The sequence below is a fragment of the Lissotriton helveticus genome, chromosome 3_1 (assembly GCF_964261635.1).
Source record: "Lissotriton helveticus chromosome 3_1, aLisHel1.1, whole genome shotgun sequence".
In the NCBI taxonomy this organism is placed as follows: Eukaryota; Metazoa; Chordata; class Amphibia; order Caudata; family Salamandridae; genus Lissotriton; species Lissotriton helveticus.
The window spans coordinates 226,411,568-226,437,883 of NC_136061.1; the positions used below are offsets into that span (position 1 = coordinate 226,411,568).

Sequence of the window (26,316 nt, forward strand, 5' to 3'; positions counted from 1 at the left end):
GAGGCACTGTCTTCAACAGGACTTTTCCTCCCCACCACTCCTGCACATTAGCCACTCTCACTAAGGAATTTCATACAAAAATCTTAGCAATTGTTGGTGTTACAGGTGGGGAGACTTTTCTTAGAACATGTATTTTATAATGCATTCCATAAAGAGCACAATTTGAATTCGAGGTCAGAGAATAAAAATATAATGCATTCTATGATGCACCGACCGGGATTTTAACCAAAGGCTGTCAAACTCACTAACTATCCACTTGGAGTAACCACTTTTGCCTGAGTCTGTAATATCCTGTTTTATTTCCACATGGGTGTGAATTATTTAAACCGGTGTCCTTTTTTGACATTTCAAGGCACATTTTTTTGTTCATTTATCACACACTTTTATTCTTAATGTTTTTATTGATCATTTTCCATGTTATGATTTACATACATCATAGAGTTCCAAACTAACTGGGCAGTTAAGGATAATCTCACTAACTCACACCAAATTGCATAAATTGATCGTTACAAAGCCCTGCACATATCATATAGTGCAAAACATTTGACTCACTGGAGCTGTGAGTATAGCAGCATGGTCACAGGTAATGTAGACTGTAAAAGCAGAGTGGCATCACCACTTAGACACACTCCTCTTTTATAGTGAATTCCTTTGTCCGTGATGTTTGTTCTGAATTGATGCTCAAATAAATCCTGTATGCAAAAAGTTGATCAATATTGAAATCTTTGATTTGACTTTTTAGCCAAATTTAGTAGTATTGCTCCTTCCTGTAACATTGGTGACTTGAGATAACCAAGCTTTACTTTATGTAAAAAGGTGCAAGATCCTCCAGAACTGTGGCTACCTGCGGAGGCGAATCAGTGTGCGTTATTGACTGTGAAACTGGGCACGTGCTGAAGAAGTACAAAGTCTCTGGAGAGGTGGGTCTAGATAGAATGTCCCCTTCCTAGCGGCAATAATAACCTGTAGTGTATACAGTGTTTTAATTCAAAGGGCCTTTAATAAAAGCTCTTTCTATTTATGTTCTTTTGTTTTCTGACCCTTTACTGGATATGCCATATCATGGGTTAATTTGTAATTTTTTTCTAATTGTCCATTTTGAACCATATTTTCAGTGCTTTTCATTCTCAAGCTGTCACCATTAACTTCTCTTCCAGGGGATCCTCATCAATAGTCATAAGCACTGAATATTCCCGCCCATGTGCGGGACCCCGGAAACAATATAAAAATATATATGTAAAAACACATATATCTAGCTCCACATATATGTACGTACATATATTATTTTTCTCATACCAATGCAGCCCCAAAAAGAGGCTAACACAATGTAAAACCTTGTACATGTACTGCAATTATAATGGAAACAAAGAACACATTAAATCAAATATCCTTTGAATTTTGTGTTTTAATGAGGAAAACCACTCCTAACTCCTGACAATTGCTCCTAAAAAGACATTGTTAGCCTCAGGCTGCATTGAAAAGCAATAACATAGAAAATGAAAGCATTTTCAACAAAAAACTGGCACTGTGCCTTTAAGGCAGCACTGACCCCAGGCTTCCCATCATGCCTCAGGGGTGACGGTTAGGTCAGTTGTTCTTTCCAGGTCCTTCTGTCAGGACCCTGGTTAACAGCTCCCAACTTTTTTTGACTTTCTGTCAGAATTACTTGGTGTTTTCTTCAATTTTTTGATCTCACTTGACGTTTTTTTACCCTAGAGAGAGTTAGACCTTTTTTGGGCTTAAAAAAGGTTAATTTTTTGTCAAAATGCCGAAGGCTCTTTTTGACACCTGCCCTGCCTGTGGGCATAAGAAGGCTTGGTCAGATACACATCCAGTATGTATTCGCTGTCTACCTGACTCTTATGAGGTAGCATCTTGTGTCCACTGCCAGTCCTTGTCATCCAGAACTATCAGGGACAGAGAAGGAAGCCGGATTTATGGACTTTCTGAGAGAGGTAGGTCTCCATAGAGACTTCAGAAGCGGTCGACGTCGACAAAAGTCCCGACCTGCTCTCCTTCGGCGTCGGGATCGGTGTCGAGGTCTCCAACGATGAAGGTGTAGTCTTCAGCGTCGAAAGTCAAGAAAACTCCGCTGCAGTCAACCGGGCGATGTGCAGCGCCGAGAGAGAGGTCACCGTTGAAGCAGGGCGGCTCAACGTCAAGACCTCCGTCGTCGAAGGCTCAGGTAGAGTTTTCGACGTCGAAGCCGTCGCCTAGTCATCGGCGCTCGGCATCGAGGCAGCCTCTGTCGCCGTCTGGCTATCGACGCTCGACGTAGAGGCATCCTCCGTCGTTGCCAGGTCATCGGCGATCGACGTCGAAGCAGCCTCCGTCGTCGCCAGGTCATCGGCGATCGACACCGAAGAAGCGATTGACCTCGAAGCATCCTCCGTCGTCGCCAGGTCATCTGTGATCGACGTTGAGGGATTCTCCGTCGACGACCCATCGGCACTCGTCGTCGAGGCATTCATCGTCGCCGAAGGACCATGGTAGTTCGACGTCGAAGCTTCCTCCGTGGGCGGCGCACCATCGACCCTCGACGTCGAGGCATTCACAAACGTCGGTAGGACACTCGCCGTCGAGGGATGTACAAAGTTCGACGTTGGAAAAGCCTTTATGGACTTCACCTCCTCGGAAGTCGATGTCCAGGCATGGGACTCCAGTGGTTCAGCCGCCACCAGTGGCGCAGCAGTCTCGAAGGTCCTCTGGATTCCCTTCAGCTGCGGAGGATGACCAGGGCTCGCAAGTGAGTGACAATCACTCTGCCAAGCGGAAGAGGTCTCCAGAGCAGAGGGACTCTCGCAGTCGCTCCAGGTCTGCGGCTGGCTCAGGTTCGGACTCTGGCCCGGATTTAATTATTTATAAGTCCGGCAGCGAGGAATCCAGGCATTCGCAAAGGGATGAAACGCCTCCATCACACTCTCCAGTGATGGATTCAGCTCCAAAGTCGCCTACTGTCAGGCTTTCACCGAGATGGTACAAGCCACTTCATCACTGGGCTAAGGACAAAGAAACGGCGTATCGGATGCAGCAGCCGCTCTCTAGGCCTAGAGAAAGATCACGCTCCCCAGTTCGCCAGAGAAAGATCACGCTCCCCAGTTCGCCAGAGAGAAAGATCACGCTCCCCAGTTCGTCAGAGAGAAAGATCACGCTCCCCAGTTCGCCAGAGAGAAAGATCACGCTCCCCAGTTCGCCAGAGAGAAAGATCACGCTCCCCAGTTCGCCAGAGAGAAAGATCACGCTCCCCAGTTCGCCAGAGAGAAAGATCACGCTCCCCAGTTCGCCAGAGAGAAAGATCACGCTCCCCAGTTCGCCAGAGAGAAAGATCACGCTCCCCAGTTCGCCAGAGAGAAAGATCACGCTCCCCAGTTCGCCAGAGAGAAAGATCACGCTCCCCAGTTCGCCAGAGAGAAAGATCACGCTCCCCAGTTCGCCAGAGAGAAAGATCACGCTCCCCAGTTCGTCAGAGAGAAAGATCACGCTCCCCAGTTCGCCAGAGAGAAAGATCACGCTCCCCAGTTCGCCAGAGAGAAATATCACGCTCCCCAGTTCGCCAGAGAGAAAGATCACGCTCCCCAGTTCGCCAGAGAGAAAGATCACGCTCCCCAGTTCGCCAGAGAGAAAGATCACGCTCCCCAGTTCGCCAGAGAGAAAGATCACGCTCCCCAGTTCGCCAGAGAGAAAGATCACGCTCCCCAGTTCGCCAGAGAGAAAGATCACGCTCCCCAGTTCGCCAGAGAGAAAGATCACGCTCCCCAGTTCGCCAGAGAGAAAGATCACGCTCCCCAGTTCGCCAGAGAGAAAGATCACGCTCCCCAGTTCGCCAGAGAGAAAGATCACGCTCCCCAGTTCGCCAGAGAGAAAGATCACGCTCCCCAGTTTGCCAGAGAGAAAGATCACGCTCCCCAGTTTGCCAGAGAGAAAGATCACGCTCCCCAGTTCGCCAGAGAGAAAGATCACGCTCCCCAGTTCGCCAGAGAGAAAGATCACGCTCCCCAGTTCGCCAGAGAGAAAGATCACGCTCCCCAGTTCGCCAGAGAGAAAGATCACGCTCCCCAGTTCGCCAGAGAGAAAGATCACGCTCCCCAGTTCGCCAGAGAGAAAGATCACGCTCCCCAGTTCGCCAGAGAGAAAGATCACGCTCCCCAGTTTGCCAGAGAGAAAGATCACGCTCCCCAGTTTGCCAGAGGGAAAGATCACGCTCCCCAGTTTGCCAGAGGGAAAGGCTAACCAGCAGGCGTAGATCGCGATCAAGAAGCACAAGGAGAGAGCGAAGAACTCCTTCTACTTCTTCTTCCTCGACCCGTTCTCATAGAAACTACTTTCCTACCCTTGCAGATTCTCCTTCAACGAGGGTATCTCCAATTGATGATATCTTCACTTTTCAGGACATACTTGGTAGGGGAGCTCTTAAGCTGGGAGTTACCTTAAAAGCTCCGCAGATCAAGACCTCAGTAATTTTTGAAACGCTACAGCATAGATCTGCACCCAAACCTCTTCTGCCTTTGGTGCCGGGGATTATAGAGCCAGTTATGGACATCTTCTTAACCCCAGCGACGGTCAAGGCGGCACCGGCAAGGATTCTTAAGAAGTACAAATCTCCAGAGGACGATCCGCTATTCCTCAGAGCTGATCCTCCCCCAGACTCAGTGATTATCGCAGTCGCCTCATCTTCCACTGTGCCCCCGGATAAGGACAGTAAGATGCAAGACTCGAGGGGAAGGCGGGTCTGCAATACATCAGCGGCCTTTCTCAAAGTTGCCAATGCGGAAGCCCTCTTAGGGCGTTATGACCGATCCCTGTGGGATTCTCTGCAGCGTTTTGTGGAGAAACTCCCGGCAGAGGATCGTAAAGACTTTGAAGAAATCCTCCTGAAGGCAGTCAAGTCTCCAACCAGGTGATAAGCGCCGCAGCGGATGGGGCTACCCTAGCAGCTCATGGGTATGCTCATGGGGTAACGGCAAGGAGGTCATCATGGTTACGCCTAGGCTGTCCTGTTTTCAGTTTCTATTTTTGGTCAATTCTGGTGGGGTTTATTCAGTGTTTTCAATATCTTAAAAAACAGTTGTTTTCAGTGGTTACAAATTTTCACGCCACTAAAAACAACAGAAAAAGTGTTTTTCCGGTGTTTATGGAACGATTTGTTTTTATCATTGCTTGCTTTCTGCACTGAAAGCACATGGTATATAGACAGTGTACGTATAGTGTATATGAGGTCCAAAGAGTTTTTTGCAAATTAATCTTATTGTAGTACACCATACAATACTTCTTCAGTGAGTCATTGGTCATGTGCGCTCACGCTTTCCTTCCCATGTAAACTTCTGTGAAAAGGCCCTCTCAGCATTCATAGCCCCTTGGGCTGAGAACCGTCAGCTAAGGGACACAGTTGGGATGACTCTTTCTTTGATGCCACATAAAGCACAAAATTATAAATATTTGCGTTTTAGTTCCTGGGCATAAGAAAACAGTGCAGCAGAATGGACTAAAAAGTCAATAGAATCCCTCATTAACTCTGAAGATTGTAAAAATGCTTTCAGCATACCATCTAACAAGTGGCAAGGATCTCCTACAGGGAATCACTTCAGCTCGGGTATCAATTTTGACAGGTCATCACACAAATTTTTTATATACATAGCTGAATCACTGCAAATACAAACTATATCACTCCAATCTTTGTTGAACTTGGAAAGAACCTTTTTTGCAGAGCATAACAAGTGACACTGCGTTCCATGTTTTCCAAAAGTCTGGTGTCACTTTTTCACCACTATCCCAGATGCTTGGTGATATATATACTTGTCACTATACCTTGCATTTAATGTTTAAAGCCTGAGGTGTTGGCAATTCACCTACTATCAATACTGACCCATTAGAAACGAGGGTCTGATGTATTAAGCGTTTTTACCCATTCTCTGTGGGTAAAGGTGATGACATATATTAGGAAAGATTTTTATGAAACTAGCCATTTTACCTATCAGTAAAAGAATCAAAAGCAGCCAAAATATCAAATATGAGTTTGATATGTCCATATTCTCTACAGTTTATCAAATAATTAAACTAGACCTAAAACATGAAACTAAACCCTGCATCTTTAGACCAAAGGCCATTAAACTGAAAAAAGGAAGAAGAAACAATATTTTAGTGGCATCCCTAAAGAACAAAACTCAAGCAGAATAATGTTAGCCAGTCTGTCTTACTGCTAGCTTGTATAACAAAGTTACATTTTATTGACCCCTTCAGTAAGAACAAAATTACTATTTCACTTTCTTTTTCCTTTCTTTGAATGGCATTTAGTTTGTGGTTGTACAGGTGTTTTTTCAGTGTTTATATGTTTTCACCGGTGAGGGCTATTTTTCTTTCAGTGGGGTTTTATCAGTTATTATAGGTTTAAACCTAAAACCCCACAGCCTAGTTACGCCTAACTGCTTTGAAACCAGAAGCTCAAGCGCGCATATTGAACTTGCCTTTTTCAGGTGTTTCATTGTTTGGCACAAGTGCGGACGAAGAGATTCAGCGCATGAATGCAGAGCTGGAAACTCTCAAGCGGTAGGTCTTGAGAAGAAGGAGTTCAAGAAGAGATTTCGCTCCTTCAACAAGGGCTCTACAAAGCAGCGGGTTCAAACATCGAACTGGCAGAAGAACCACGATCAGCAGGGGCAGCAAAAGTCCCAGTACAAAGGAAAACGTAATTACAAGGGAGGAAATAATCAACGCCAAGCCAACAACACCGGCAAGACTCAATCCAAGCAATGAGTCGTCTCTTCCCCCAGCGCCGTGGACCACTCCAGTGGGGGGAAGCCTGGCAAATCATTTTGAAGAGTGGCGAAGCATCACAAAAGACAGATGGGTGTTGTCTATGCTTCAGAATGGGTACTGTCTTCGTTTCAATCATCTGCTTCCACCGGTTCCCCCCGATGTCAACATCAAATCATCAGCTGCATCTACTGCAAAGAGAAGTCGCCATTCTACTCAGTCAGCTATCGAGGGAGTGCCGGTCTCTCAGAGGGGAAAAGGGGTGTACTCCCGTTATTTTCTGGTCAAGAAAAAAGGACAGAAGGCGGAATACAGACCCATGCTGGACTTGCGAACACTAAATCTGCACGTCAAAAAGGAAAGATTCTGCATGTTGGCGCTTCACCAAATATATCCACATCTCAGGAAGGGAGATTGGATGTGTTCGCTGGACCTTCAAGATGCTTATTTTCATGTTCCAATACACCCCAGTCACAGAAGATTTCTTCGGTTCAGGGTGGGGACCTCCCACTATCAGTTCAAGGTCCTACCGTTTGGGTTGAAGTCGGCCCCTCGGGTGTTCACAAAGTGTGTTGCAGTGGTGGCAGCTGCTCTACGCCGCATAGGGGTCTTCGTGTACCCATACTTGGACGTTTGGCTGGTGAAAGGTCCTTCCCCAGTCAGCGTAAGAAATCAGTTCCAGACTTGTATACAGCTCTGTCAGAGACTAGGGCTACATGTCAACTTCGGAAAGTCACACAATTTAGAAAGAAGGGGACCCCTACTATTGGTGAACTCACTAAATGTAGGGAATAATGTAAACTATATTTGTAACACACCTAATAGTGAGCTAATTAAATAAGCCAAAAACACCCTAGGAAACTAATCTGACAAGTGACTAAATATAGTCATGCATAAACAAAAAAAAAAATATAACTATATTAATTTTATAAAAATATTTTTGTTTTATTTAAATCATTTTCTTGTGTTCTGATACACATTTCATATTTATCTGTACATATTACTTTAAAATGACAAACATGTGAATATAACGATTGTGCAAAAAATCAGCTAAATAATAAAGATACATAAATCAAAGCACTAAAGGAAGAACAGAAAAAGAAAAACAGTAATTCAAATGACAGTGATGGTAAACGGGGCTATTGGAGTAAGCAAAGCGGTGGATGGAAACTCTACGCGCGTTTCGGCATTTGCCTTCTTCAGGAGTCCGTCATTTGCACTAGGACATATACATAACACTGAAAAACATATAAAAAACCGTGTCATACATTATGCATATTATTGTGATTATTTACATAGACTACTTCCTAGGGCCTAGGTCTCATTTATATACAAAAAAGCATATAGCACATGTAATACAATGGTACTATTTACATATATACAAAAGGAGCAGATGTATTTACATAGACATAATAATTCTTTGTTATAACTCAAATTGTTTATTGTTTTGAGACATCAATATATACGACGTGCCTTATTCATATAATTGGTCACATAAATTTATTAATGCTTTCATTCTGATGGCCACTAGTTTTATGGAGACTGTCTTCTTGTCTTCTAATATTTAGAACAAGTGTTACTTTAGTATACTCAACATTGAATAGGAATTAAAACTATTAAGGACCAATCACATTTATAGGTACTGAGTGATACATATGTAAGATGAAGTGAAAACCAAAGTAAGAAAAAGGGGGTAGAAAAGAGCAACTTCCTAGAATAGTATTAGAAAAGGGGGGGTGGATGAAAACGATGGAGAAACAGGAATCCCCTACTGAAGGCCTACAGCTTATTCTCGTAGTAGTCCATACATGCTGGATAAAAGAGCTGTAGGGTTTGACAACATTAATTAAAGTAATTTCTATATCTGATGATTACTTACAGAAAAAGTAGGTGCGACACTCTTCTATGATTGATATTCTGACCAGATAGTGCAACTAATGGGTATTTATTATCAATGCTCTGTAGGGTTATGTAGAATACCCTACATTTTAACAAGAGAGAAAAAAACAGAATCAGAAAATGGAATCAAGGTAGTTGTTACAATCATCTAATATTCCATTGCTAGATATTCTTGTTTGCAGGGCATATATATAGCATGGGGCATTTATTATTACTTTCATGTAGGATCAATTTATATTGCATTGATTAGTTTATATCTAAATCATCCCAGGTAGAAATAGTAACCATAACTATGGACTATAAAGATGACCTATTAGTACCTTGTAAAAGTAATATTATCTCTTATGTCTGCGCTTCATATGCAGGACACTGACGAATTGAATCCAGTATATACGATGTAGAACACTACAGGAAGATAAGTGAATGTCAAGGGTGGTTGCCATCCTAAACTCCCATTTTATAAGCAGGTATCCGTGTACCGACATCTTACCTTATCTCATAGTGGATATTTCTTATTGCTATTAGTTGTTTCGAGCTAATAGGGTATGCGGTATTAGTAAAATCTCTGAGACCTCCAAACTTCACCGTAAGATGTTCATGCAACCTATGAAGTTGAATATATCGACTATTTTAGAGGGCTATCAGATATACAAGACTAATACATGTTGTTTCATTACATGTTCTCATGCGTGTCAGAAATACCAAAGTAACAAACTTTTTTCACCTGTCGCTGTGGCATCGATGTCTATATTCAGCTGGAAGAGCACAGAAGGGCGCCACACGGACCTAACAGTTATAAAACCTAGGTAGATGAAAAAGGGTCACTGAGTTTAGATGGATTCCTGCTATATTGCAGAGTTCTATCTAGGTGGACATTTTAATACTAAATTATTGGCATTACCTTATCTATGACTCATGATGCATTGTATCCAATGATTAGGTTCTTGATGTGGGGCGAGCTAAAACAATTAGTAATTCTCAGCGGTTGCGCTAGGAAACATTCAAAAAACAAGAAACCGGGTGTCAGAGTTATATCACGTTCGGTTTGCCAATATGGATATAAAGACAAGGGTCTTTTTTACCTTCGTCGGCAACATGAGCCGAATTTCGGGCGGAGTTCTCGAAGGCGTCCCTCCTCGTTATGGTACTAGATGGAGCCAGCTCTTAGTGTAGGTAAAATTAATAAGTAGTTCTCAGCGGTTGCGCTAGAAAACATACAAAAACCAGGAAAACAGATGTCAGGATTGTGTCTCGTCCGATTTACCGGTATACATACTAAGTGAGGAATCCTATCTTACCTTAATCGGCAGTATCAGCCGGATTCGACCGGGGTTCTGGAAGGCGTCCCTCCGTGTGTTGATTATGGATAGAGTCAGCTTTTTGTTTAGCCCTGTTTAAATAGTCCGCTCTAATGCGAAATACGGCAGGTGTACTTAATAGAGGCTGAGAGACAAGAACTAGCTACAGCCAATCAACAGATCCCAGTAGTTCGAGTTTAGAACTACCCGTAAGGTCGTAACGCGAGGGCGTGCAAATGTCGCAATACTAGTTTTCTTTTCGCTATTCGGTCACATGATTGCAGCAACCAATGGGCATATAACAGTAGTTCTAAATAGAACTACAGGTGGAAGATATATTAATGCCCACCAAATACAAACGTTGCACATAATACAAACTAAAAGGGATATTTATTGGACCTCAGTTTACCGGCATCTGTCGATAGTATCAATATCTAACCACAAGCCAGCGAGATAGTTCTTCGGAAAGTCAGTCATTCAGCCCACCCAGAGGATCCACTTCCTTCGAGCTCTACTAGACTCGAAGCAGGAAAAGTGTTTCCTTCGAAGTCCGACACTGCATTCATTTCATCGACTGACGCACTGAGATTTTTTTTTTTTTAAAATTTTTTTTTAAAACCTTTATTGTACAGAAAGCGCTCACAGATACGGGCCTACAACCCATCGGGCCGGCCACCACAATAAAAGAAACATAGCAGGCAATACAGAAGCTCCCACATGACATCACAGCAATCCATATGAGAAGCAAAGGCAAGAAGCCACCGAGCAACCATTACGTACAGGATGAGAGAAGGTTGATTTTATAATAGAAGAAAGGGTGTCTCAGAATAAGGGCAATCCGTAAAGTCCAGAGGGCCGTGGTGGGCCGCGAACAAGCAGCAGTATCGAACACAGGAAAATTCAAAAAGAACAGGTACATTTTGGCAAAGTCAGAACGTGAGTCCCACAGTAATAAGCAATTGCAACCGCTGCCCAGCGCCCTCCCACCACTACAAAAACACACAATAATACACAGAACTAAAAATAGGCTTGCAAAACAAAGAGCCCTCTGCCACAACAACCCAGGGGAGGAAAAAAAAAAAGGGGGAGAGGGGAAAAGAAAAGGGGGGGAAAAGACATAGGAAAAAAAGGGGGGGAGAAGTAAGAACGCAGCATCACAGCACGCGCCCCACGGCTAACGAAGCACTCAAGAATAGATCAGCACATGGAACCAGTGGTAACAGGAGGAATGAATGCGTAGTAAACCGTGACGGCAGGAATAGCAGAAGGCCCATACTAGCAAAAACACCCCAGGGGGCCACATGCCGACACCGCGTCTCGAAAAAAGGGGATACAAAAGAGCCATAGAACCAAAAAAAGGGAATGAGGGGAAAACACAATACAACAGACCCCCCCCCCGCCCCCCACCCCGCACACCCCACCCTGCACCCCTGCAGAAGGCTATGGCCTACCCCCCGGCAGCGTGCCTGTCGCCCTAATCAGAACCCGAAATATAGAAGAGATAAAAGTAAGCAAGAACCACAAAGACAAAAAAAAGAAGGGAAAACAGGGAAGTAACAACGGGAGAGGAGCCATATAATCAAAACCCCATCAGCTCCCACCCTCCCGTCCGAAAATACTCAGAACCCACGGGAAGATAATAAGCACAAGGATAAGCTCCAGGAACATGAAGGAGAATCGAACATAGTCATAAAGTTACAAACGGATCATCCGATCATACCGCAAGGTAACAGTACACCGAGGCAAGTTCATCTCAACCCTGTCCTTGTTTATCCCAAGCTGTAGTCGTCCAACGCACAAGGAACCAGAACATGTGGAACAGGAGGTGAATAACAGGGAGTCCGATCGGCAATCCACACAAGTCATATCGATTGTGACCCGGATGAACCGGAAAGGACGGCAACCACCTCAGGCAATGCAGGCACAGTTCCGACGACAATATGAGGGAAGCCGATCCGGCGGAGCAATGACAGGATCTTCGTTCGGCCATTCAAGGCAAAAAGGGAAAGGGAGATCCAACAAGGCCGGTCCGGACGGGACCCGGCCGGCGGACCCCCTGTACAGGGGGGAGCACAGGATGAAGGAGGGCAGCGGACATCCGCACACCCACACCAACGGCAGCCGCCGGGCCCACGACCTCCAGGAAAGTTCCATCAGCACACAGCAGAAATGAAGCCGCACACACCGGGGGGGGCTCGGCAGGCCCGGCAAAATGATCCTCCTCCAGGTCAATGATAGGCGCGGCCATGGGAGCACTCCAGGAGCGCAAGGCGGCGAGGATGTCGCCAAGTGTAGGCTCACCTTTACGGTATTCAGCAAACGTGCCATGCGGCGGATCAGCGTCGCCAGTCTCGGCCAGTCCGAGAGACATGGGGTCGGCCGCCATCTTAGAAGCCCGGCGGGGCCGCGGCAAACTCCGATCCCCGTCTGGACACCAGCGGGGCAAACAGGATACAGCCGACCACCAGCAGAGGCACCACCAGAGCAGGAAGGGGGGCCACCAGAAGAAGGCGGGTCGCCGGCTCCCCACACGCTACCGGCTCCGTTCTCCGAGTCCGGGCGGAGGGACTCAAAATGGCCGGACCGGAGAACAAAGGGGAGACGGGCCACATACACGGTCAACCCCGTCCATGGAAGGCAGCGCCCCAACACCAGGCCGCAGGACCGCCGGATCAGGCCCGGAGAGCCGTAATCGGTCTAATTGCACATCGGCCTCTCCGACCGAACCCACACCGCCACCAAGGGCCGGCCACAGCGCTCCGCCCCGCCCGGGCGCCGCCACGGAGTGTCAGGCCCGCTCGCTCCGGAGGCCCCGAAGCAGACAAGGGTGCAGCCCAGGATCCGCGGCACCCAGGAACAAACGGATCAAACGGTAAGTGCCTGCGAAATGTCGTAGTTCCATAGTCTCTCAAAGAATACTTCCCGGGGCAGGATAAAACACAGGATAGACGTTCCAGACAGGAAAGCGAACGGAGCCGAGCTAAAACGCGGCCATCTCGGACGCGAGCTTGGCTCCTTCCCCCACACTGAGATATTTGATAAAACAGGAGACTTTTAGAGAGGGGGTGTTCCGGTACACTATCCTTAGAAACCTGTTCAAAGCCCTTGAGGTCTCAAAATGCACTTTAGCACTTGCACTTTTACAGGATTGGTCTCCAGCTCATCTGAAGCTCTTTTTAAAACATATGGCCCCAAGAATCCGTTATGAAAGGGATAGAGAATACTGTATTAAACTAAACATTATAACATATTTACTGAGAAAATAGTATTTTAAAAAACCTCAGCCTTAGTTACGGTTCCAATTAGAACATTGGGCAAGGCGTTGTATCCTCCTCTTACAATTGGGCATTCTTCCTTTAGCTACTTTTCTAGCTAAGTGGGAAGGCATAAATAACTCTAAAGGCATTTGTGATCTATGCAAAGGTGGCCAACAAGATCTGCATCATGTTTTATTAATTTGCCCCAACCCGAGATTGGTAGAGGCTAGACGACGGTTATTGCCTATTCAGTTAAGATACAATGCCAGGTTAGCTCAAGGATCTAATTATGCTGTGTAACTATCCCGCATATTTGTATGTTATCACTTAATTACTTTTTTAAAAAGTTTTTTTATGTTTTAAAAAGATTTAATTTGAGTATTTTTATATGTATGTTGTATAAATAGTATTAATGAATCACCTTTAATTAGAATTTCAACAGATTTATCCAAGCCCGAAGAATAATCATTTTTAAATATCTGTATTTGTTGATCTCTTGTGAGGTCTGCATCAAATAAAAAATAAAAAAATGAATTTGAATTTTGTTTCATACCCTATTACGGCCACACCTTGGATGAACTGGATGCTATCCACCGACCTCTTCAGGCAACCCACCTTAGCCTCTTGGACCTCTCGCTCTTGTAAATTGTATATACTTGTTTTTATCATATAAAGCGCACTGTTACCCTAACGGGTCAAGTTTGCGCTCTATAAAACACAAAAATAAATAACAAATCTATATAAATTCCTGTTAACACTTCATAGGAATTTTTCTGGTTCAAAATTTCAATGGTTCTCTTCCTGTTTCTCCCTTTTTTAATTTGCAATATTCTACCCTTAATGGGTGGAATGTTCTAATAGCCGTAAAGCTCTTCTGCCTCAGGGTAAACCTGTTAAGGTCCCTCACCCTCGCTATTGGCCCTCGCTTGCGGCTCAGGCCTATAACTCTAGTTCAGGGCCTTTAACAACCAGTATAGCTCTCAGTAGTGTGTTATAAGGCTAGAATGTTGTAAACCTTGAAAAAAAAGTTACATAAAAGTAAATGCATAGAATCAAGTTCTTGATAAAGAGGTCTAGTTGCACTTATAACTGAAAGATGTTGATTCTTATTGAGTGATACAGGTCTGAGTTGTGATTTGGTTATTGTTGTATGTTATGTAACACTGACCTTTTTTAGGAGCGTTCCACTGGGCTGTGATGTTCTAATTGCAGTGACAACAGAGAATCCCTATAGTATCTTGAAGTGTTATTATAAATTGGTGAATACATAGTGCAACTAACAATACACAGAACGGCCTTTAGTGCCATTTAACAGGCAGTAGGGTGCCCTTTGATCCGCGAAGTGGGTTCTAAATTTTGTGACTTAGGGTAAAATCACCCAGTATTATTTTTATTTTTAAATATTGGTAAGTAAAATACCTGGTTATCTGATTGGAGCTTAATATTTGTGGATGTATCCATTTGGAGCTCCTGTAAGCAAACCTCTCATCTGAGTGACTCTGCTCCAGTCGAATATTACTGGGTCATGGTGTTTTTATTAACATACATGTAAATGTTTGTGAGCTTGTAAAGCCCACTGCTACCCGTCCATAGGTTTCCTGCCGCTGTATAACTCTGGGGAACCCGTCCTGGCTTTCCCTGTGGGATGGTCCCTTGCTGGGAGTCCCCAAGGTGGAGCCAGGCATCCCTGGAATTGGTGGGGCCGTTGTGGAGATTAGGCAAGCTAATGCCCAGAGTTGCCGAGTGGAACCCCTGATTAGAGTAAGCACCGAAGCGAGAATTATCGAGTCCGCTGACCAAGGTCCACGACCCTGCCACGACGGGAATTGAACCCTGGTCCCGGGCCGACTTCTGCTCTCAGGCCTGCCACCTCTAACCAGTGAGCCACACTACTCCACATACATAAAATGTGAATGCATGGCAAGCACAATCCCACCCCAAAAAAACAAGGACAGATTGAAAAAGTCCTTTAAAAAAAGTTACCCGCAAGCCAACAGATCTAACTCATGAGTTGCCGAACTGTGAACAAATAAGGTGCATATTTCTCCTTACCCTTGGAATTTGGGGTTAGGGACATTTACAATCACTTGAGATGGGCAAACTGACCTTTTGAGTGGGAAAAAATGGGGCCTTTTGTGGTTTAAAATTGTACAGCTTGGCAAAAAGGCCAAAGACCCACAATGCCCTTTATCATCCCACCCTCTTGCCCCTACCCCACCTCTCATCCTCCTGCCCCTACCCTACCTCCCACCAAAGCCATAAAATTCCAGTTGGGGAGTGTTGGAAAGTAAGAAAGGGAGTGTTGAAAAGTAAGACGGGTTGTGCTCATTACACTTCCTTGGCCTTATTGAGAGGTGGGACTGCTTTATCATTCCCACTCACCAGGGTAGACTAGGAGCCAGGCACTGGATTTCCTGTAGGCTTAGCCGGCTTACCCTCTTCTAGCTAGCTAGGTTAGTATGTGAAGCACCACGTTCTTCAGAACTTGTCCAATTCCATTCAAGTTGTTTGGGGGAGACATTAACACCTCTCTCGTTTTCTGGAGAAAGTGTCAATCATAAGTTGAGGAACTAGAGCAGCTTTTTCGCTTCTGTGCTGAAGATTTAGAATAACAAGCATTGGCAAAGCCAAGAATGTAAATTCAATTAAAAAAAGAAAAAAAGAAAACTGGAACAGGTTGTAAGGAATTGAAAAAGGGAAGCCACATGAAGGGCAGGGTAGAGCAGCAAAAGGAATGGAAGGCGCATGGAGATAAAAAGCTACCGGAAGGGTGGGGGGAAGCAAAAGTAATGGAGGACACCTGGGAGAAGCTTGATAGAGTGAGGGGGGGGGGAGCAGCAGAAGGGCGACCGTGATCGTGGAGCAAAGATGTTGGTGGGGGTTTGAGAAACCTGGAGCAAGGACTTTGGGGAATGGGTGAGAAGCCCACTGCAAGAGGTCAGCATGGAGCGTGGGATGGAGGAGCACACTGGCAAGAAACCCAAGGAGGGGCGGGGGGGCGAAGGATGGTTACACATCAGTTGAGTTGGGTGGGTGGAGTACACAAGGGAGAGAGCTGTAAAAAAAAAAAAAAAAAAAAAGCATCCACTCTCAAAGAATGCTAAAACAAAAAGAAAAAAGTAACGCTTGAAAACAGAGTAGTTGAAGGACACAAGTAATGGGTCCTTGCTCCAGATGAGGGACAAACCCAAGAAGGGGAAGTGAAGCCCACATTCGCCAACGGATTTGACGCAAGCGAATGAGTGACAATGAAGACAACCATTAGTAAGCAATGGGTGGGCACTAAACCCACTGCAAACTAACAGAACATCTCGAAATAGCCCATGCACTCTCTTAGGCAAGACCTAAAAATTACATAGGGTGCAAGACTGCTCCTCTGGGCATCACCATCAACCAAACGATTGAGTGGCAAGATCAAATAATGTAAAAGCTGCATGTGCATCATACATTGAATCATTTTATGTTGCTTATGACAAATACATTTTCAAGGCAAAGCCCTTAGGTTTTGTTGTATTTATAATTCAGTTCCACAGGTATGTTTTACACACGCTACACCTGCCCATGAGCTTTCACAGTGCAATTTTGTCGTCTAATATAAGTAATTTTATTTTAATTTGATTTATTAGTATACAAACCAAAATGTAGTGCCATGCGGCAACAGCACCCAATTATGCCCCTGTTTATGTCCGTTGTTGATCTTATTAACACTGTGCCCCTGCATAAAAAATACAATTAAATCTAAAAAATTGGACTCTACTTTAAGGTGTATTCATTATGAAGAAATGTTGAAGGTATGTTGCAGTACGGTGTGTGTATTTTGTTTTATACCTCCTAGAGTGTGGGACAAAGGTTGAAAGGAATAGCATAATTTTTTTAAACCATTTACTGAAATTAACTTTCACATACATATATACACTTGACACTCAGTACAGTTTTAGTAGCAGTCATGAAGCACTGTATATATGTGCACTCACCTGTACATGGAAGCAGCAGTACCTTGTGATTAAATATGCATTTTCCCCCACAAATAACTGAAAATAACTTATGGATACATATATGTACACGACAATTAGCATTTAGCTCAATTTTATCATCGCTCTTCTGGTTAACCGTCTGTAGCTTCCAGGGCTGGGAAGCGGGTGGGTTCTTGACCAGTATCCATCCATTACTTTGTGTTGCTAGATGAATCACCCTATGTATTATCTTTAATTCCCTAGGAGTTTTTTACCTTGGCATGGACATCATTGACCATGATGACTTCAGATCAGCAGAAGCGAAAATTCAATGTACTGGCAGCAGCTGGCCTCAAAGGAGTGGTCAAGCTAATTCATGCGAAAGCCAATTTTTGCTATGGAGAAATTAAGGCTCATCAAAAGCCAATAGCCACCATTTGTTTCAGCTCCAAGCAAGAAACATTCCTCTTCAGTAAGTTTAAATGTTATTGTTCCTTCTCTTCTTCTTTTATGGTTTTTTAGTTTAGGTTTTTTTTTTTTTATCCAGCCAGCTCAATGGAGTGGATGACCAGTTTAGAAGAATCAGTATTTAGCGAAAATATAGTTAATAGCACAGCCACCTACATTGACAAATAAATGAGCTTTAGAACATTTTTGGCCTTTGTAGTTTCTTGCATTCTGCTATTGCGCTAACCAAATTTCTGGTGGGCCTTGTTCTTTTGTGGCATTAGGGTGAGTATTACATCGAGTCGTTGCTTATGCTGTAGTACTTGCATCTCATAAAGCCATTATTTTGTAAATTATTTTATTTCATTAAAGCTCACCTTGCATCTGGATGGGATGTTTGTCACTTTTTCAGTTTTGATGCCATCGTACCACAATGGTATTTAAGAAGTCAAATAGTCCTGTACGCTGAGAACATCTGGTGTGCAGGCAACGTGTATTTGTTACTTTCACATGTTTGACTTTCCACTGCAAAACATTTGGATTGCATTCCTAGTGCACTTTGGTGGATCTTACATTGTGCTACAAATTGTTCGGGCATGGGCATTGGCCTGTGAGGCACCAAGTCATGTTTTGAAGCTCTCAAATCCTGAGCAAAGACTGCCATCACTTGCATACCCTTAAGCTTTCCGGAAATGTGTTACTGAACACTTGCTAACCCTCCCAATCGTGCCCTGTAAAAACCACGCTGTATGCCGTTTCAGGCTGTCTGCAGTCTTTTCCTGGCATCTCTGCTTTCAATGCCTACCTCCTCTTCCCTTTACCTCAAAACACCTCTACTGTGTATCTCTCTCTCTCATTAGTATCCTGTTAACCTCCCCAAACTCTGAGTACCCCCAAACACACACTTTCTCCCAACTGATTGCTCTGTCAGGTTATTACTAATTTCCTGAATTGGTGCTGTGACTTGCTTCCTGAATTGCATGAACAACTGTAATCCTAGTCTTTCAGACTCTAACTCCGCTCTCTCTCTATGTATGTGTGTGTATTTATATACACACACACATTTATACCACATTTGCTGCAAAAAGAATGAATGGGTGAGACCATTTTTCTCTCCAGTGTTCATACATAGACTTTGCACCCACTTTTGATAAAGTGAATTGCAACTCGTTGGTAAAGATGGAGCAAATGTGCATGGCCAAGTATATTGAATTGAAATCTTTTTTCAAAATCTAATAAAGTTCCTTGGGGGTATTTACTGTAAATCTAAAGAACGGGTTACAAGCTAGCAGAGACTCGAGTCGCTGTTAAAAGAACATTATTACCTTATTTTGGTGATTTGCGTAATGTCTTGGAAACACTTGAATGTGGCACTCGTTTGTATGAGCTTCTTAAGGAGTAACTGTGCAGTCGCCAGTCACTTTTAGTCTATTATATATATACTGCTCTAGCATACCAGAAGTCAACTTGGCTCTGCAAATAACCAGAGACTCAGACATGGTGAATTATTCTTGGCCTCTGAATCGCCACCAAAATAGGTATTATTGTCTGTAAGGCTGTTGCCATGACATCTATGTAGGTTTGCTGGCATGCTTTGTCTTTAGTAAAACTTCACATTTTCATTACTGAGAGTTGTTATTAGAACAAAAATGGTATATTCTGCAAGTGTTTATTAAAATAAATGTTTGAGGCATATGCGGCTGTAGATGCACTATGCTGTGCATACTCCTGCCATCTAGTGTTGGGTCCGGATGTGTGCAAATTGTTTTTCTTCGAAGAATTTTTCTTGAGTCACAAGGTAATGTGAGTCTTGCTTGTAATGCACATAGTCATCGGCTCCAGTGTTTGTTTTCTTTCTCAATGGCGGCTGGTATTTGAAGGCAGTGGGGGGAGGAGGGGAGGTCAGGTAGAGGAGGGAATGAAATAAAAAAATGAATACACACTTACCTGTCTGCCATCCGCCATCGCTGCTGCCTCCTCTCGGTCCTCTTCCCCATTTACAGGGCAGGAAACAGAATGCACCTGGCTCCCAGCCTCCCGATAGCCAATCGCAATGCAGCGTTGTGATTGGTCTGAGCGCTGTAGATCAGCGCTCATACAGAAAATGGGAGGCCAGGCATGTGCTCAATGCAGATTGTAATTAAGCAAACTGCACATGAATGTTTGGCCAGCCTCAGAGGGTCGGGCAAATATTGATGCACACTTTAAAAAGTGCAAACCACTCCTGTCCTCTCCTCCCCTCCTTGGTCAGCAGAGCAGCCCCGCCCCACCCGCAAAGCTGCCGCATCAAGGAAAAATAAAATGATAATAACTTGGTTATCATTTTATTTTTCCTTTAGTGACCCTGCTTAAAAGCAGTGGGACCTTAGTGGAGGAGCCATCACTGTTCTTTCTACTGCCTGGTTTAAACGTGTGTTCCTGTGCTCCAAATTGACACCGTTGCCGCGTGATTTTTGGCCGTCACGGTTCTTCTCCCTCCGTTGGTATGGTCTAAGATCACGTTCTCTCCCTTCTCTTGTATCTGGTAGAATCCTGCAGTTTTGTCTGGGGCGGACATCTGGTAGACTTCGGCCCTCGGTGGGGCCTTGCCCTTCATGGCCTTTTACCCTTCTGCTAGCTCTGCACTCACCATGCCTCACCTGTGATGGAATGGACACCCTTTGGATACTACCCTTGTGTTGTACGAAATACCCCTGGGCCGATCTTCACCAGGTCTGCTATCTTTGCCTCTCACGCAAGCACAAGGACGCCTCCTGCAATGCCTGCTGTTCCTTCTGGTCTACAAAGACTCTTCAAGTCCATCGACTTGCGATGTGGCTCAGGAGCAGCAAAGATCCCCCCGTCCTCTGTGGCACTCATGACCTCAAAAAGTGAACATCATTTGGAACCATTGGCCGCCGACGAGGAGGCTTTTACGCCCCAATCCGACCTAGAGTTCGCAGACCTCCAGCCTGCTCAACAGGTCGTGAGTACAGTTCCCACTTCTCTTTCCCATCGACACCGCTCTCATTTCGAGCTTCCCCCTCATAAGGGGCGTCCAGCACTCTGAACCCACATAAATAGAATTCTGGGAAGACTCTGCCTTTGGCCATGGTCAGCGCCAACTTTCCAGTATGAATCCCATCCAGTCTTGGCTCTGCGCCGAAGAAGATCCTGAAGGCGATCCATTCGGTGCTGCCTTCTCCGGGCTCGGCACCAACCCAACGTTCAGAACCAAAACAGTCTGTGCCAACAGAAAATCGGACATCTGCCTCAATGTACAGGTCCTCCAAGAACTGCAACATTCTCTACGCTCGTCAGAGAGAGGCTGAATTTTCAGAGCCTCCGACATCTGGCATTCAACCTTCAAAGAGGCAGCTTAACTTTGAGGAAACCCTGGAACTCCCACCATCTTAGCAGCGGGAAAAGCAAGACAGAGCCACTAATTCTCTTCCTGAGCCTCTACTGCTTGTTTTCTCCACCACATCAGCCTAGGCCTGAAGCACCACCATCCGCCCTTGCTTCTTTACCTGACCCACTTTCTTATACACCACAGGAATCTCATTCTGACCTGGGTGAACATGGTGGGGGAGGACCATATGATATGCCCCCACAAGGAGACCCATGGGATTTCTAGGATGAGGATCCCCCAGGGGATACGGATTCTGACCTCTTCCCAGGCTGTCCTGCCCCTCCAGACAACATTACTTCCTACCACAAGGTCCAAGGTAAGTCTGCATCTTTCTATAGGGTGGATATGCACAAGGAACTTCCTCTTCAAAACTTTTTTTGCCCATGGTTTTACACAGTACCTGCCCATGTTAAATGGGATGCTCCAACTCGCTCCTGACATTTGTAAGGAGCCGGTAAAGGCTCTGATAATCACCCCTCCCACCTTGGTAAATGAGAAATACAAGACTTCACCATTTAACCCCCTCTACTTTTGGTGCCAACTCCCTCCCAATTCCCTGATAGTGTAACAGCTCTTTGGGCTCCAGATTTATGAAAGGTTGGAGAAGATAAAGAAAGACGGCGAAAGTCATGGGTGCCTTACAAACACCCTCCGCTCCCGGGTCTTTTCGCCGCTCTGCTTATCGTGGAGGCACAAAAGCCACCTCGCCTGAAGCTTACGTGTCCTTTCAGCAAAAGCCAGCACTGCAAGCCTCCCCAAGAGGCTACTTCAGAGATGCCTGCCGTGGTAACTGTGCAAAGAGTAGCGGCAAAGGTGGCTCCCCCAAAGAAGCTGCCTCAGCCAATCAATGACTTCTCACTTCTTCCCTTAAACCCTCGCCACTCCCAAATCCACAAAACCACTGTTGGGGGACGGCTTCAAATGTTCTTCCCCACTTTGTAACACGTTATCTCAGACCAGTGGGTATTGGACATCATTCAGCACAGTTACTGTCTGGGGCTTATTACGCACTATCCAACATGCCACACGCAGACACTTCATCTCCTCAGATAGCAATGCCTGCTTCAGGAAGTGTTTCAAGTGTTCCATCACTAATGGGCCGTAGAGCTCGTCTCACAATGCCTGCAGGGCTCAGGGGTGCATTCCCTCTACTTCCTCATTCCCAAGAAGGACAGGTCCCTCATGCCAATTGTGGACCTCAGACCCCTTGCTGACTACATCCTGTAAGAATATTTCCTCCTGTGAGAATATTTCCCCTATGGTCCTTGTCCGGGATGTCATTACACTGCTACAAGACAACTTCATGGTTATACTTTACCGCCGAGACACCTACTTCCACATCCCAAATCATGCAGTGCATTGACACTATCTCTGGTTTGTGGTAAGTGGCAGACCCTATCAATTCAAAGTGCTGCCCTTCGGGGTCACCACCGCACCTTGAGTTTTTACAAAATACCTTTCAGTAGTGCCTGTGCACCCTTGAAGACCGGATGTCCATGTAGTCCCATACCTGGACTATTGGCTGATAAAGGGAGCAACATCAGTATCCAGTACATGCCCAAACCACTCTAAACCTGCTTCACAAACTGGGCTTTGCCATTAACGATGCAAAGTCTCATCTCCAACCCCTTCAAATCCAATCGTATTCAAGGGCTGATCTGAATGCAGAAGTTAGCAGGACCTATTCCTGTGTGGAAAGAGTCCAGTCCTTCCATGCATTGCTCCTTTTTCAGCCAGATCAAAAGTCGCAGTCCAGACGTTAATTAGCTTTCTTGGCATCATGGCCTACTGTATCAACACCATTCCCCGTGCAAGGTGACACATGCCCCCATCCTTTATGCACACACACACACACACACCTCCCACGGCAACGTTGGTCTTAGGTAGATGGTCATTGGAAGACTCTAATGCTGATCAGCCGCCGCGCTCCGCACTCTCTGCAGTGGTGGAACACTAATAGTTTGTTACAAGAACTGCCTTGTCTCGACCCAGTTCTGCATATTACCATCACAGCACACGCATCGCTTACTGGGTGGGGGGAGGGCGCATCTACAAAACCAGACTGTCCAGGAAGAAGGGGGATCCCAGTGACAATGGGGCCACCATGTTTATTTTTATTTTATTTAAGAAGTTTTATATAGCGCTAGCCTGACCGGAGGGTATCGGAGCGCTTCACATCAGTAACACAGCAGAGGAAAAGAGAGCAGAACAAAATACAATAAAGCAAGACAATCCAGATGATAATAATCATAGTGACGGTGACGTAAGAGTTCCATTTCGAACTACCTGAAGCTGTTAAATGTCCATCTAGGACTCTAGGCCATCCTTCCCATGTAGTGGACAGGGTAATCTTCGTCCAGACGAACAGGACAGCCATGTATTACCTACAGAAGCAGGGAAGAACTCTCTCCCCAGCACTTTCAGCTAGCCCAGTCCATCTGGCGTTGGGCCCTCCACCACAGGATACACCTGCTGACCTCAGCAAGATGAATCGACAAGTCCATGAGTGGGAACTCCACCCAAGAGTCCTCCAGTACTTCCGGCAATATGGGTTTCCAGACTTGGTTGTCTTTGCCACAGCAGGAAACATAACAAATGCCCAAGCATCACCTCCATATTCCCAAACCCACAATTATTCCAGAGTCTCACTCCCTCAGCAATGCACTATGGATAAACTGGTTAGGAAAATAATTAACTACGCTTTTCTGCCTCTCCTCCTTCTACCGTTTGTGGTTTGGTGGCTTCGGCAAACAACCCTCACCATAGTGGCTTCCACCTGGGCCAGACAGCCCTGGTTCACCACTCTCATTAAACTTTGTGGTTCCGCTAAAAAAAACTCCCAAACAGGCCGGACCTTCTCATGCAGAACCATGGAAAAATCAAGCACTTCGACCCCAGAAGTCTCAAACTTCCTATCTGGCTCCTGAAGTCTTAGAGTTTGGTTACCTCTATCTTCCTCTTGAATGTATGAATGTACTCCAATAAACACGCCGGCCCACTACTTGTGCCTGTTATACTGCCAAAAGGAAAAGGTTTGTGTGCTACTGCTTTTCCAACCACATTGGCTGCACTTGGCTGCTTATCTACAAAATAGGCAACACATTTCCCTCTTTAGGATTCCAGTCATTAAAGCTTTTATGGAGGGACTCTAGTCATTCCTTCTTGGGTCACCCCTGCCCCAGGGGGGAATCTCAACATCGTCCTCACAAGATATAGGTCCTCCATTTGAACGCCTCCAGTAATATATGCTTCAGTTTCTGTCTTGGAAGGGAGCTTTTCTCATGGCTATCACCACACTAAGACGTGTCCGTGAGCTCCAAGCTTTAACACTGGAAGAACCTGTCTTTCAGGTTCATAAGGATAGGGTTGTCCTTCTCACCAAGCCTACATTTATTTCTAAAGTGGTTTCTCATTTCCACCTTAACCAGACTATAGAACTCCCAGTTATCTTTCCTCAACCTGCCCCAGTTGCCAATAGAGATCTTTATACCTTAGATGTTTAACAAGCATAAATGTACTATCTGGATTGGAAGAAACTCTTGCAAAAGACTAAATAGCTTTTTGCTGCATTTTCTGAACCACATAAAAGGAAGGCTTTATCAAAATCAGGCATGGCGAGATGAATAGTTAAATGTATCCAAACGTTATGTAAAATCTAAAAGGGTCCTACCGAGAGCCCACTCTACTAGAAAGAAAGAGGTCTCTATGGCCTTCCTGAGAAACATCCCTATAGCTGACATTTATAACTGTGCTACTTGGTCTACACCGCAGACTTTCACTAAATACTATTGTGTGGCCATACTAGTTCACCAGCAAGCCAAAGTTGGTCAGGCTGTACTCTTTCCCTTTTTCCAATCATCTGCAACAACCACAAACTAGCCACCGCTTATGGGAGGATTGCTTCACAGTCTATTCATCACATGTGTAACTACAACCACACATCCATCAAACAGGAAATGCTACTTACCCCGTAAGCATCTGTTTGTGGCATGTAGTTCTGTTGATTCACATGCAACCACCCTCCTCCTCGGAGGCCTCTGGTTGCAGCCATCATTATTTCTTCTCTTGCATAGTCCTCTTTCTTTCTGTCTCCTGTATCTCTTTGCTTCAGCTCTATCTTCACCCCCAGTGAGGAAAACAATCTAACAATGGAGCCAATGACCATGCGCATTACAAGCAAGAGGTGAAGTCCCAAACTCATGAAGAATTATTCAAAGAAAAACAACTTGCATGCATCCAGGCACAACAGTAGAATGTGCACAATATGTGAATACTCTACACAACATGCCACAAACAGATGATTACAGATTAAGTAACCTTTCTCTTGCTTTCTGGAAGGCCAGGCAGAGTTACTGATGGAGAGGGCCCAGTTCTCAAGTTTATCAGAACTGCAGTCCTGAATTAGGGGTCCAAGATTGATCTTTCATCGGTGAGAGCCCAATCCATCCAGCAAGATTATGGAGAGTTTTATTCAACGTGTCCTATCTAGAAACACCCTGCTGATTTTTTGAAAATCTTCTTCACTTCAATTTTTTGTCTTACTACATTTTGTGAAGTTGGGAGAGTTGTCATTGCATGTACTTTTTTGATGCACTAAATTGAATATACTGATGGTTGGTGTTGCTCTCATTAATAACTAGCATGTGACTTAAGTGGGCGGGAAGAACTGTAAATGTGTTTAGGTATGTAGGGAACCAAGTATATAGGAGATCAGTTCCCAATTTTGATAGTCTCTTAAATTTTCTTTTCCAGCTGGTTCTTATGATAAGAGAATAATTTTATGGGACATTGGCATTCCAGATGCAGATTATAACTTTAATGCAAGGTAAGTAGTGTTTTCATCCATGATTTTAAACTCTGAGCGCAATTAGAGGATGCAATTTTACGACACTCAGGATTTAGACATACAAGGCTACCTGTCTCATCTGTCTGATGTGGTATCTCAAATGAATGTGTCCTGATAAATCATCACAAATGGCCTACCTGTTCTCTCTTACTGATACCACTCACGCTTCCATGCACGAGCTCTCTGGGCCATATATGTAGCATAGTCAGTCTTTTGTGTAAAAAAACATCGGTTTTCATATATTGGTGTTTCTCGTGGTCTCCAATCCATCCACTTCTTTACACGGTTTATTGCATTTGAGTTCATGGCCTCTTTTGTTATTTAATTACACTAAGGCACACAGCAGTAAGATCTGTAATATAAACTGTTATATAAAAATAACCAATAATTATGATCGTAATCCTTCTTACCATTATTGTGTAACTGCGTGGCAGTGCAATAGTGCGAGTCCTTGGTCGTCTGTGGGCCTGTGTTC

At 44.8% G+C, this 26,316-nt stretch overlaps 1 protein-coding gene across 4 annotated transcripts in view; it reads left to right on the top strand.

Moving 5' to 3' along the window:
* The window catches only part of LRWD1 (leucine rich repeats and WD repeat domain containing 1), a 262,211-nt gene that overhangs the window by 186,850 nt on the left and 49,045 nt on the right, over window positions 1-26,316 (top strand). For all 4 annotated transcript variants that reach the window (XM_078679669.1, XM_078679668.1, XM_078679670.1 and 1 more), the window contains 3 exons: window positions 817-920; window positions 17,422-17,629; window positions 25,748-25,820. In XM_078679669.1, coding sequence (XP_078535795.1) covers window positions 817-920; window positions 17,422-17,629; window positions 25,748-25,820 — 385 coding nt within the window. The remainder of the gene's footprint in view (window positions 1-816; window positions 921-17,421; window positions 17,630-25,747; window positions 25,821-26,316) is intronic.